Raw genomic sequence first — 13,172 nt, 5'->3', positions numbered from 1 at the left:
AGTTACGCTGAGTTGTTTCGTGAGGTTTCACTAATCGGCAGGCACGTGTCTCAATGAGCTCAGTACGAATCCCCTCCTTCACAGAGGGAACGCTGTCACTCTTTTAGTCAGGAGTCGCAGGCGTTATTACCCAAACTGCCTTCAGAATCTGAGTCAGATAGCGGTGGCCGAGGCTTCATATTTCTACGTGAGGTACTGGAGGGTTGTTGCCAAGCAACAGTGTATTCCTGATGTGATTAGGAGCAAAGGAGAAAGAGGTAGAAGAAGAAGAACGGAGTTAACAGGCGTGTCTCTGAACAGTGATGACAGTAATAAAAAAGGTCGTGTTTTTTATGGATGGAACAGTCCTAGCAATCGTAACATCATCAAGTCATTACAGCTAAGGACCAGGATTTGGAATGGCTTTGATACCAAATGAAGTCACGGTGCATTTTATTCAGTTATACAGTGTATCCGGAAAGTATTCACAGCGATTCGCTTCTTCCACAGTTTGTTATGTTACAGAGTTATTCCAAAATGGATTCAATTCATTATTTTCTTTAAAATTCTACAATTGATACCCCATAATGACAACGTGAAAGAAGTTTGTTTGAAATCTTTGCAATATGAGAAACTACCCAAAAATTGGTGTGCCAAGCTTGAAGCATTATACTTGCTTAAGGCTGTAATTGGGGCCAAAGGAGCTTCAACAAAGTATTGGGCAAAGGCTGTGAATACTTATGTATATGTGATTTTTTTAATTTATTTTTTATTGTTTTCTTTTGTACCTCAAATAAATTTGCAAAGATTTCAAACGCACTTCTTTCACGTTGTCATTATGCGGTATCGATTGTAGAATTTGAAAGAAAAGAATGAATTTAATCCATTTTGGAATAAGGTTGTAACAACAAAATGTGGAAAAAGTGAAGTGCTGTGAATACTTTCCTGTTGCACTGTAAAACTTTGAGGGTTTTTTTTTATATGCCACATAAAATGAAAATAGTGATTATTTTTTATTTTTGTGCATTTTTTCCTCATGAACAGCAGTATGAATTCCAAGTCAATATCATCTAATGTAACTTATACACAAGCCAGAAATAATGCAATTTTTTTTTTTTTTTTTTTTACTACAATTTTTTTTTTTTTTTTTTTACTACTGATAAGGAAATAAAATGAACATTTGATGCTCATCCTATGTTTCTGTGCTGCAGGAAAATGCCAAGTCTTCTAGAATATTTGAGTTACAACTGTAACTTCCTGGGAATCCTGGCAGGTCCCACCTGCTCCTACAACGAATACACAGCCTTCATCGAAGGCACGAGCTACCAGCACAATCATGCGGTGTCGAATGGCAAGGAGAATGGCAAATTCAAGCAGAGCGACCCCTCACCAAAGGTACAAACTCTTTTAGCCCGTTGTCCTCCACTGATGTCTATGCTTTAGGCTCTGAATGTGAAGAAAGACCATTTACTAACATATTTATTTAAGCAGTGAAAGAACACCAGGTTTAAATATGTTGTCAAGTCAAGAAGCTTTTATTGTCATTTCAACCATATATGGCTGACGCATTACACAGTGAAATGAGACAACGTTCCTCCTAAACCCAGGTGCTACATTAAACAACATAACGCCCCCTAACAGAAAACAGGGCTAATGAATAGTGTCCTCGCCACATAAAGTGCATCGTGTGCAACCTGGTACAGTGCAAGACAAGACAAGAGAGTGTAGGACAAATACACAAAACACAAAATAGCGCCACCAGTATACCTCCTGTGCATTATACAGTGCAGTGTGTAAGACTGAAAAAAAAAAAAAAGGTTGTGCAAAACAGCAATAGCAGCAGCCAATGGATGTACAAAAACAGCATGTAAACAGTTGTGTACTAATAAATAATATAATATGGGTGGTGCTAAAGACATGGATGTATGAAATGAGTATGAGCGTGTGTTTGAGTTCAGTTTGTAGCATAGTTTCAGTTCAGTTCTTTGTGTTGAGGAGCATGATTGCTCGGGGGAAATAACTGTTGCATAGTTTGGTGGTGACGGCCCGAATGCTTCAGAACCTCTTTCCCGATGGTAGAAGAGTTGTAAAAAAATCTGCATATAGCCAGATTAGGGCAGGTTGTGTTAGTTTCCTTAGTATTGTCCTGTGGGAAATGTTCCAGTAGAAGAACATGGTTGTTCTCAGCAAATCTACAGAAGAGCGCAACTGCTGTGTAGGAAAAAAATAGATCAGATCAGGACGCACCAGTTCCCACATGTTCCCTTATCACTAACAATAGCCTGCAGCCATCTGCTTTGTGTGCTAACGTGTTGTCTGAGTCTTCAGATCTCCAAGTGTTAGGGATTTTTTTATCAGCTAAGCACATCTCTATATAACACAAACATCTGAATCCCACTGCGCCACTTATCCACAGTGCGTTTCTTCTCTGTCTGTGTTGTGAAAATGTGGATATATGTATAGTGAGTGCAAAAAAAAGAAGTTTTTTTTTTTTTTTTTTACAGAATAACACAATTAATTAATTTATTAAAGAACGATATGTTTAATCATTTATTACAGAATGCCATTTCATCAATTTATTACAATGAATTGACAACAAATTAATAAATAAATGAATTGTCATGTTTAATTTACTTATTACAGAATGACATTCATTTAAAGTATTACAGAAGTTTATATAGAATTTATTACAGATCGAAATTCAATTAATTTATTACAGAATATTAGTCCATTTATTACAAAATTACACACACACATACATTTGCTTAATTTATTTCAGAAAGGTGGATAAAATATATTTATAACAGACTGACAGTCACTTCATTTATTATGAAATGACACTTTTACTAAATGTACTACGGAATGAAGTACGACCCTCACAAGCGCTCTGAAGTTATTAAGAAAACAAAATCAGCTTATGTTACAGAACAGAAAGAAAAGGCAAAAATTGATTTTCAGTAGACGTTTTTATTGTTGTTATTAAACTTGAAACAACAAAGTTACTCATAACTTACAAAGCTGATATTTACTAGTACTGGAGACTCTGGTAGATTCAAAAATGCTGAATACATTTTTCCTCACCAAAAACACCACTGTTTACATACGAGCTAAGATAATCAGTTATCTCAGGTACCATCATACCCTATGCAGCTGGTTACTATGGAACGAATTATGTTGTGTTAAACTTCTGTCAAAGCTGCTAAACAGTCGTTAAAAAAAAAAAGAGATTGTAAACTAAATTTTTATAAACTTAGATTTTTGTTTTAGTCGAATTCCTGATAAGTGTAACGCTACACAGAAGTCAAGTTCCTATTAATGAATAAATGATTTATGATTTTGTTTTAAGGAGTTCTTTTCCTTGTAAAAGATGATCTAGCTTGTCTGTCACATGCAGCAAGAAATTGGAAAAATTAGCTTTGATTAAATATCTCTGCGCAGTAATTCATGTATGTTGTTTAGGTGGACATTTGGGGTTAGGGAATTAGTACACAGGCTGACTGCGGTTATGTGTCGTTTCAGAGAGATGTACTTGTGAAGCTGGGCACCTGCGCTATCTGCTTGCTGATCTATCTCACCTTCTATCGCATATGTCCTGTGGAGCGTGTGATTGACGACCCAATCATCACCTCCCAGCCCTTCTACATGCGGATCCTCTACCTCTACCTGTCCATGCTTAGTCTGCGGCCCAAGTATTATTTTGTATGGACACTGGGTGAGTCAGGCAGCCTTCGCTCACTACATGAAAGTGCTGATTGTGTTTCCTCGCTTTGTATTTTGTGCTACATTGATGTGCTTCTGCCCTCTTGTGTCCAAAAAAGGAACACTATAAAGTGTCTATATATACTTTGTTAAAAGGAAGATCACTTTACATGTATACTATATTCTAGTGTTAATATAATATGCAAAGTATAAAATATGAGGAAGAGATGCATCCTATTTAAAGGATAATTGCTTCCACCTAAAAGCTGATCATTTTTTATCATCTGTCTTAAAGTGTTTATTTTTATTTTATTTATAACAGCAGGTTGCCAGTGATTTCCCTTTTAATTAATTTATGATTGTCACATAATTTGGTTTGACAGTTATAGTAGTAGTAGTAGTAGTACAGTAGGTATATTTATGTATGTGGAACATCCATGACACAATATATATATATAAAAAATGTATTAGGGCTGTCAGAATTACCACAAACGCAAATTCATTTTAATGTCACTTATATTTTTTCATATCTTTAACAAAAATGTTCAAACAAAAGTTAAGAGGATGAAATTTTAATCTTCAACTCAACACACATTTATTTACGACCTTTCTTTACTCAGATATCAAATAAAATAAAAACCGAAATGTTTTTTTTTTTTTTTTCATCACTAAACATTTGTTTTACTGATGCGCCAAATCTTAAATCAGCACCAAAATTCGCCATGGTGCCCACATCCGGCAAATAAAACCGTCCGTGTGGAAACAAGGCAAAAGTTCCATTTGATGTCTTGATGATTTACGTAATTTAAAACACCATAATTACTTTGAAGCATTTACAAGAATATTTTGTCTTCATGCTCCATGTTGAGTTCCACTAATAATAAACATACATTTGCATAAAGCATCTATATCTGTCCATGCACATGCTGATTAGAGTATTAATAACTGAATTTAAAAAGTATTAATTTATGTTACATTTAAAACGGATAAAAATGTGCAATGAAGTTGCAATTGATCACAATTAAATATTTTACTCGATTGACAGCCCCATAGATAGATAGATAGATAGATAGATAGATAGATAGATAGATAGATAGATAGAACTTAATGCAGTAAATTGCAGTTGAGCATCTATAATATATATAATATAATATATATGTAGAGATATGTACAATGTGTAATATGTACATTGTATGTCCACTGGCATAGTGTATATGCAGATAATATACAAGTATACAGAAGATAATCCGAATATGAATTACAGTTATATACAGTAATAATTACACACAGAGGACACAGAGTGTACGGGTGCACGGTATAGCAGCTGTAAAATAGTTATTCGCTCTTTTTTTGTCATGTTACCAGCAACGGAAAAGTGTAAAGTGGTATAAATATTTAGAATATAATAATAGTGTGTAATAATATAATACAAGGTTACTTGGAAATTATTCATTTTTTCGCTTTTCCAGCTGACGCGATAAACAATGCTGCTGGTTTTGGCTTTAATGGTTATCACAAAGACGGCACTCCAAGATGGGACCTGATATCAAACTTGAGAATACTGGACATAGAGGTAAGAAAAGGACAAACCTCTGTTATATAAAATGTTTTTGTTTTTTTTTTTTTCCTCAAGCAGGAATAACGTGTTCTTGTGCTTTTTCTTTTTTTGGCAGCTTGCAACGAGCTTTAAGACATTTCTCGACAACTGGAACATTCAGACAGCGCTTTGGCTAAAAAGGTACTGATACTGTAAATACACAACCGTAAATGTCACAGCATTTAGGCTGTGCTCCCTCTCATGCTTTTTTGTGTATTTTGCCTGCAGGGTGTGTTATGAGCGCTGTCCGTACCACCCAACAGCAGCCACCTTCCTGCTCTCCGCCATTTGGCATGGAGTGTACCCAGGATACTACCTCACCTTCCTCACGGGCACGAGCATGACACTGGCAGCCCGGGCAGTAAGTATTGCTGATTCAGAAAGAACAAATGACATTTCAATTTAGTTCAGTATAGTTTGCATGATAAACTTTTTGAAAGTGTTTTGTATGCTTGAAGATTTGCTTAAAGCTAAACGACAGGAAGACTGGCAGACAGCAACTCGTAGAAAGATAGATGACAAATAGAGTGATAAAAAAAATCTGTTCTAGTTTGATAGAAATATGGAGTGAGTGTGTGTTACTTTACTTACTACATTGGATGGATGGATGGATGGATGGATGGATGGATGGATGGATGGATGGATGGATGGATGGATGGATGGATGGATGGATGGATGGATGGATGGATGGATGGATGGATGGATGGATGGATGGATGGATGGATGGATGGATGGATGGATGGATGGATGGATGGATGGATGGATGGATAGATAGATAGATAGATAGATAGATAGATAGATAGATAGATAGATAAATAGATAGATAGATAGGGTCTTTATTGCGACAAAGTGAAAAGGGGGGGCTTCAGGCCATGATTCCCCTCAGGGGTGTGTGAGTTTTGACAGTTGGAATTTGAGTCACGAACACTGCAAGCCAGGCAAAGATTTGGGTAAAAAAGAAACGTTTGAAAAAGATAACACTTGATTAGTCAGAATGGCTTGATGAACTGTACTGAGTTTGGTAAATATAACTTAAAAGGTTTAGGTGTTATAACAGTATATTGGATTTTTGACCAGTTTGAGCTTCTGTTAGAAAATTTTCATTTCAATCACTGAGAAATGTCACACTAATGCGACTTCAGTGCTTACGGTTACGGTTAAAAAACTTGAAAAGGACTTGTGTTTAGAAAATCTGGGTCAAATCATAAACTTATTTAAAGAACATATTGTTGGGTAGCAAAATATGTAGCCGTGAATGTGGTGATGTTTTTTAATCAACAATAACAAGCAACATTTAATTTGAACCATTAATTGTTCAAATAGATGCAATTTCGTTTCGTTTAATGATTGTCTTGATTGTTCTCACTTCAGGTAAGACATAACTTAAGGCAACACTTCCTGGGTTCATCGACACACAAGTTGATCTACGATGTAATCACGTGGGCCAGCACGCAGATCGCTATATGCTACACAGTGGTACCATTCGTTGTGTTGGCAGTGGGACCTTCACTGAAGTTCTACTGGTGAGTATTATAGAGAAATATATCCAATGCTGAGCTCTCAGAACCAAAACGCTGCACTCTGCCTGCTACCAGATACAGTATTATACAGAGGCATAATAAACCAAAACCCAAAATGACTTAGGAGGGCAATTATCACTGACAGAGGTGAACTGGAGAGCATGGCTTTGTCCCTGTCCACCAGAGCCCCATCATTAATCGGATAGTTTTAGTGCTAGGGTTAAAGGGAAGGGCTGGTTTTATGGACCGTGTCGAGATAAAAGAAACTCTACGATGGTAATTTGTAGCACTATTAAATTTGTCCTCAGAAGGTTATAAAGAACTCTTATTAAAAAAAGTAACGAGGCAAAGCTCGATGATTGGTGTGCTGGTTGAGAGGCCGGCCAGGAAAGTAAAAAGGAGTTACATTTAAGAACATCTCTTAAGGAGCTTTACATTTTCAAACAGATGTGTATTGAGAAAACGTTTATTATCTTAACAGTGGTGTGTTGTCATGCTCCAAATCTTTGTCCACTTTGTGTGTCCATTTTCATTTCCCAATTTTTTGTAACCGTCAACGTAAAATGTGAACACGGTTCACAGACTCAGAAAAGGGGGGCTTCATTCATTCATTCTTTCATTTTCTCCCGCTTATCCGTAATTCGGGTCGCGGGTACAGCAGTCTAAGCAGGCCCCCGCCTTCGACTGCTGCCCAATCCTCACAGCACCGTCCCTTACGGCCCCTCCTGCAGGTGGTGAGACCACGGGAAGAAGGGGGGCTTTCTTTACTCTTTTGGGGCTGATTAGAGAATGAATTTTTTTTCTGAAAAATTCCGATCATGGATGAACAGAACGTTTAAAGATGATTGGGAAGAGAAGTAGGCAGATGTTTAGAAACAGATCCGTTCATATTAAGGACATCTTGCACTGCATGTACTGCATTTGCGGTCAGATATAAAGCTTGGGCTTGTAGAACAACTGGGTGATTTCTAGTATACACTATTAATTTTCAATACGGTGAGCCCTTCACTTCCAATAATGACTGTATTATTATTATTTTTGTTTAGTAAATCATTCATGTATTAAATACACTGTATAGACACAAGTATCAGGACACCTGACTTTTTCAGCCTTTTGTGTTTTTTTTCCCCGAACTTTAATCACAATATATTGGAGGCACACAATTGTATAGGATGTATTTTGGTGCAGTAGATTTCAATTGTTTATATAAATAGAATGATAGATCTTTAGTAGTTTGCTATGGATCTCTGACCTCAACCTTATTGAACACCTTTGGGATGAATTGGAACACTGACTGCACCCCAGGCCTCCTCATCCTGCATTACACACTACTTTACTAACACCCTTGTGGCTGAACGAGCACAATTCTCCACAACCACACTCCCAAATCTAGTGAAAACATCTTCCCAGAAGAGTAGAGGTTATTTTACAACAAATGGGGACTAATTGTGAAATGGGAAATTCTGAAAGCACATAAGATTCTTATGGTCATATAATGTTTGTCAATATAGTGTTTAATATATATGTTAATTAATCTGTTAATCATTTACTGCAATTCATATTTATACTCATATATATTCTAAAAAGTTGTATAAACGTTACTTAGTAAATAACTGTGTGTGTGTGTGTGTGTGTGTGTGTGTGTGTGTGTGTGTGTGTGTGTGTGTGTAGCCTACATTGTTGACACTTTATAATACATACTGGTATATTAAAGTGTATTGTTTGAATTTTTTGTGTTACATATGGGGCCCATGGTTATTCACGATTGTTTGACATTTTCAGGATCCAGATCCTACACCTACAAATCCTGCACACACTTTCATTTATTCACTTATAGCTATGAACCAAAGCGTGATGTTAATTGCTCAAACCCTACACTCATTTTTTATTTTAAATACCTCAGTTATGAAATGTAATGAGTGGCCCTGAAGGGTGCAGTAACCTGTTTCTCTCGTGTGTGTGTGTGTTTGTGTGTGTGTGTGTGTGTGTTTGTTTCAGGTCATGGTACTGCTGTCTGCATGTGATTTGTGTGCTACTGGTCTTAGCCCTTCCTGTGAAGCGCAGATCATCACATGAGAAGCAGCAGGAAAAGCAGAAGCAGCCAGCGGAGGGCAGCGATTTCCCCAGCACAGACAGCAACTGCAACCAAAAGCAGAAACTGTCCTGAAAGACAAGTGCGTCACTCCACCTCTGACACGCCGAGCTGTGGAGAACTCGCATCGAGACCGATGAGCCGGATCGTCTCTTTTTTTTTCTCTCTTTTCAACCTAGCCCAAAAAGGGATGTGACTTAAGGGTAGACAGATAAGTGTGGTGAGTCTCAGTGAAGCAGCACTGGGGCTAATCATGATTGAGTTTACAATGGGGTGGGGGGGATTCTTTTAGCGTGTCTTGACCAGTTTGATTGCAATGATTTGCTAACAAGAGGAATCAATTGGGGATTAATGGAGCTTAACAAATACAAGTTGCCTTAAAAACCCTCTATTTACTAACCAGTCCTTAGCAGACTGGTATGGAGATCATTTGAGAACGGAACATTTGAGGCGAGCTCTTGCAGTACTTAGAGGGTTTATTTTTTTTTTTTAAACCATCTTCTATTCAAAATTTTTTTTGTTCGTGGGGGGGTTTTGATAAAAGACTTTCTTCAATGCCAATCTCATAGGCCTTCCTGTTTTAGGCAGTTGTCTCTTCTTTACAGGATCGTTTTGTTGTTCTTGTTGTTGTTGATCAGTTTTAATACATATCTGCTGCTGTCTTGGGGAGAACTTCGTTTTGAAATGTGTGGATTACTTCTTTATATCTTTTTAGCCGTTTGGTTCGAAGGCTTTCTATTTGCATTTTGGTCTTCAGGGCTCGGAGAATTCCGTTCAGAAGCTTTTAGTGTCTCTGCCATTACAGTCATTAACATTAACATTCACAGGAAACACATCGAGAGCATGGATTGTGGTATATTTACTAGGACCGTAGATCTTTTTACAGTTCAAGATTCATCATATCTTAATTTGTATTAGTTTTTCTTCCTCATGCTGCACATGAAAAGGAAGAAGCAGCGCATTGTATCCTCGTTTATTAGTATGGCATACGTTAGGTTAAAGGTTGATCTGGAACGACATTGAGGTGCAAAACTTATTTGCCACTCTGAGCCTTTGGGACACCTTCAACAAGTGTTAAACAGCCTTACAGTCACAGTCATTTTAGGATGTGGTACAGTGGAAAAGACCACCTTCTGAGTAGTAGAAGTGTTAGGTGCCGGTGCAGTTTGGAATTCAAAGCATTCGCAGGAAGAACAGTGGATACACATTTGATTGTATTAGAAAGACCACAAACAAACCGGTGTGATGAGTACAGAAGCACATTTCTGAAACATAACACAAGAAACACAAGAAATGAACACATTTCCAACAGCATCTCGTTATTCTGAGAAATGCAACGAATTTTTACGAATGCAAGAAGACATCTCGGTATTATTAGAAAAAGGATCTTGTGCATTTAACAAATCCTTATTCTGAGAAAAGCTTCGTTACAACAAGAAAACAAGTCTATTTTTAAGGAAACCAACAAAAAACAGTTCTTATGAAAAAATATTTTAGAATTACAAAAAGAACATCAACCTCTTGAAATGAGAAAAGCACCTGATTATTCTGAGGAAATCTATTGTGCTCTTATGAGAGAAATATTTTAGAAGCACCAGCCAAATGATCTTTTCTAGTACAATGATCTTTCTCGTATAATTCAATCTTTTCTTGTAATAATTCTGTTTTTTTTCTCATACTATGAGTTTTTATATTAGAAAGTAATAAAATGTTTTCTCATAATAAAATGATTTCCTTTTATCCTGAGAAAATATTCCTATAATATCAAGTGATTTCTGGTAATAAGGAGACGCTGCTTTTTTTCTTCTGTGTTACAGGAATGCACTTCTGTAAGTAAACACTAGGCTAATAAGTAAATAATTGATTATGCCATATGTATTGGGTTTTGCATTAGCTAATGTAATGCATTTTAGTTTACATGTACCTTTTTACGTTGACTTTTGTCCTATTTAGGTGAATATTCTACCCTGCTGCATTTATTGCATATATAAACTCTCTCTGTTTAAATACCTTAAAGACGTCATTATGTTCGAGTATAAAGAAGACAGCACACATGGCGATGCTGTAAATGAAAGAAAAAAACAAACAGGTGCATTCGATTTGTAACTATCTGAAAGGCCAAAGGGAAAGAAACAGTAAAATATTGTTTGAGCATGACAAGTGTCCCAGTCACATAACCAGCACATCAGTGCAAAACCATGTCTTGTGTCTAAAGTGCCAAATCACTGCACAACTGAAACTACATGCTCACTGTGTTTATATGTGGGGCAAGAGGGTGAGAGGTTTTGCACTAAAGAGAGACATTTTTTTTATTTGGTCACTTATTAGGAAACCTTTTATTTACCTGTAGGAAATATGGAGAGCTTTTGTTCTCTTGGAATTGTGTGCACTAGGTGAGGAAAACATAATGTAGCCCAAAAGTATGCCGTTGCTTTTTTTTTTCCCTCTAAACAAAAGTATAGGGAAATTTGGCATTTCCAGCCATATGTGGTTCTTCGCCAATCTGTTACCAAAAATTTAGAGGGACACAATTGTATAGGATATCTTTGACGCATCAGCAATACATTTTCCATTTACTTGAGCTAGGACACCCAAATCTTTGGGATGACTTGTAATGCTGACTACACCCCAGGCCTCCTCACCCTACATCACTCCCTGACTTTAATATTGCCTCATGGCTGAATGAGCACAAATATTCACGACCAGTAGAACATCCCAAAAGATTCGAGGTTATTTTTACAGCAAAAGGGGACTAAATGTGGAATGGGGTGTTCGGAAAACACATACAAATCCTATAGTCGGTTGTAGTTTTTTTTTCCCATATAAAGTACCATTAAAATGCTATACTGTGTAAAGATTCTTTTTTACACAGACTATGATATTGTCAGTGTCAAAGTCTGAATGAACACTTGTCTAGAGTAAATATTGACCATGTGTTTGAATATGAATTTTTATTTGTCGAGCCTAACAGCTGTTTGTCAGACGTTAAGTTATGTTTAGATTATGTCGAGGTCAGCGTTATTAGTACATGTTACACAGAGCACATTTATTCCTTCTTCTATTGCAGTTGAGTTAAAGTCATATGTTTCACACAGTCATCTTTCACAAGACTTTCAATGCGTCACACACGGAAGAATAGAAGAATGAGCCGAGAGTCTACTGTAAGTCAGGATCAGCTTATTTTTCCGTCTCTAGCTTTAGTTTGCATTGTTATATTAATGCGGCCATACGCACCCCCAAAGACACGAGTATTGCACCGTCACTTAAACTCATTGATTCCATTATTTGTGTATTTACTGTTAACTCACTGTTAACATCATTTCTATGAATCTTGTATCATCAGGTTTTATCACTTGAGGCCAGAGGTGTACAGCTGAGATCCAGCTGTAAGTCCATGGGTAGGTCAAAACAATGGCTCAATGTTAATTGACGTTGTGTTCGAAAAACATTCCGAGACCTTCCCATGAAAAGCAGCCAGTAACACAGCCATATTTTTTACCCATATGTTTGATCTATAACAGGGGTTGTGTCATGCAGATTTATTTTTTATCATGCTACATGCATTGACATTTCTGCAAAACCAAAAGATAATCTTTTTATTATTATTGTGATCATTTTATTCTTTTCATTAGATTTGTCATAATATAAGATGGAGAATAAACATGGTTTGCCTTTATGGGATTTGTTGAACCATTATTAGTCTTTTTTTTTTCGAGGGAAATTCAAATGTCAAGAAATGATTTAATTGTTTTAAATTTTTTATCTGGCTGACATAAATTTGGAGATTGTTCTTTACACATTTTCTAAACACTGTGATTTTTACCTCATTCAGATTCTATATTTAAAGAAATACTTGTATACATTCTAACAAGTCTCTTTTTTGTTGTTCGTTTTAAGACTCTTCATCCTGTCTTGTATGTCTTGTGTGTTTGACGGTGAGCTACTGATTTAACCAGATGATTAAAAATGTTTATGAACGTGCTTCTGGTGGAAAAAATTATTCTTTTGTAATATTCTGTATGCGTAGGAAATGGACATTGGCTTCAATCTGAATAAAACCAGTGTGTGGCCAGGTGAAGTGTTTGGGAAGTAAAAAGCATTGATATGCGCAACCATTTCAGAAATAATCAGTTCCCATACTCACAGTAAAAAATGAATTAACTTACTTGTTAGATTGCACAGATTATTTAACAAAAGAACAGTGTGTTAATTTATAATGAATGTAGGGCAAAATTATATAGAAATAAGTGCGACAGACAAAAGTATTGATTTTTTTTTCTTTTTA

At 36.4% G+C, this 13,172-nt stretch overlaps 1 protein-coding gene and 1 long non-coding RNA gene across 2 annotated transcripts in view; one reads left to right on the top strand and one right to left on the bottom strand.

Annotated features, from left to right (window-relative positions):
• The window catches only part of mboat2a (membrane bound O-acyltransferase domain containing 2a), a 64,884-nt gene extending 52,016 nt beyond the window's left edge, over positions 1 to 12,868 (top strand). The window contains exons 7-13 of the mRNA XM_083543705.1: positions 1,191 to 1,374; positions 3,499 to 3,691; positions 5,148 to 5,251; positions 5,352 to 5,416; positions 5,504 to 5,636; positions 6,647 to 6,798; positions 8,794 to 12,868. Coding sequence (XP_083399831.1) covers positions 1,191 to 1,374; positions 3,499 to 3,691; positions 5,148 to 5,251; positions 5,352 to 5,416; positions 5,504 to 5,636; positions 6,647 to 6,798; positions 8,794 to 8,962 — 1,000 coding nt within the window. The 3' untranslated portion in view covers positions 8,963 to 12,868. The remainder of the gene's footprint in view (positions 1 to 1,190; positions 1,375 to 3,498; positions 3,692 to 5,147; positions 5,252 to 5,351; positions 5,417 to 5,503; positions 5,637 to 6,646; positions 6,799 to 8,793) is intronic.
• Positions 1 to 13,172, bottom strand: part of LOC310727394 — a 766,835-nt gene that overhangs the window by 230,112 nt on the left and 523,551 nt on the right. The window lies entirely within an intron of this gene.

Source organism: Silurus aristotelis (assembly GCF_946808225.1).
Source record: "Silurus aristotelis genome assembly, chromosome: 6".
In the NCBI taxonomy this organism is placed as follows: Eukaryota; Metazoa; Chordata; class Actinopteri; order Siluriformes; family Siluridae; genus Silurus; species Silurus aristotelis.
Note: the sequence above shows the minus strand (reverse complement) of the source record. Positions and strands in the feature narration are given on the sequence as shown.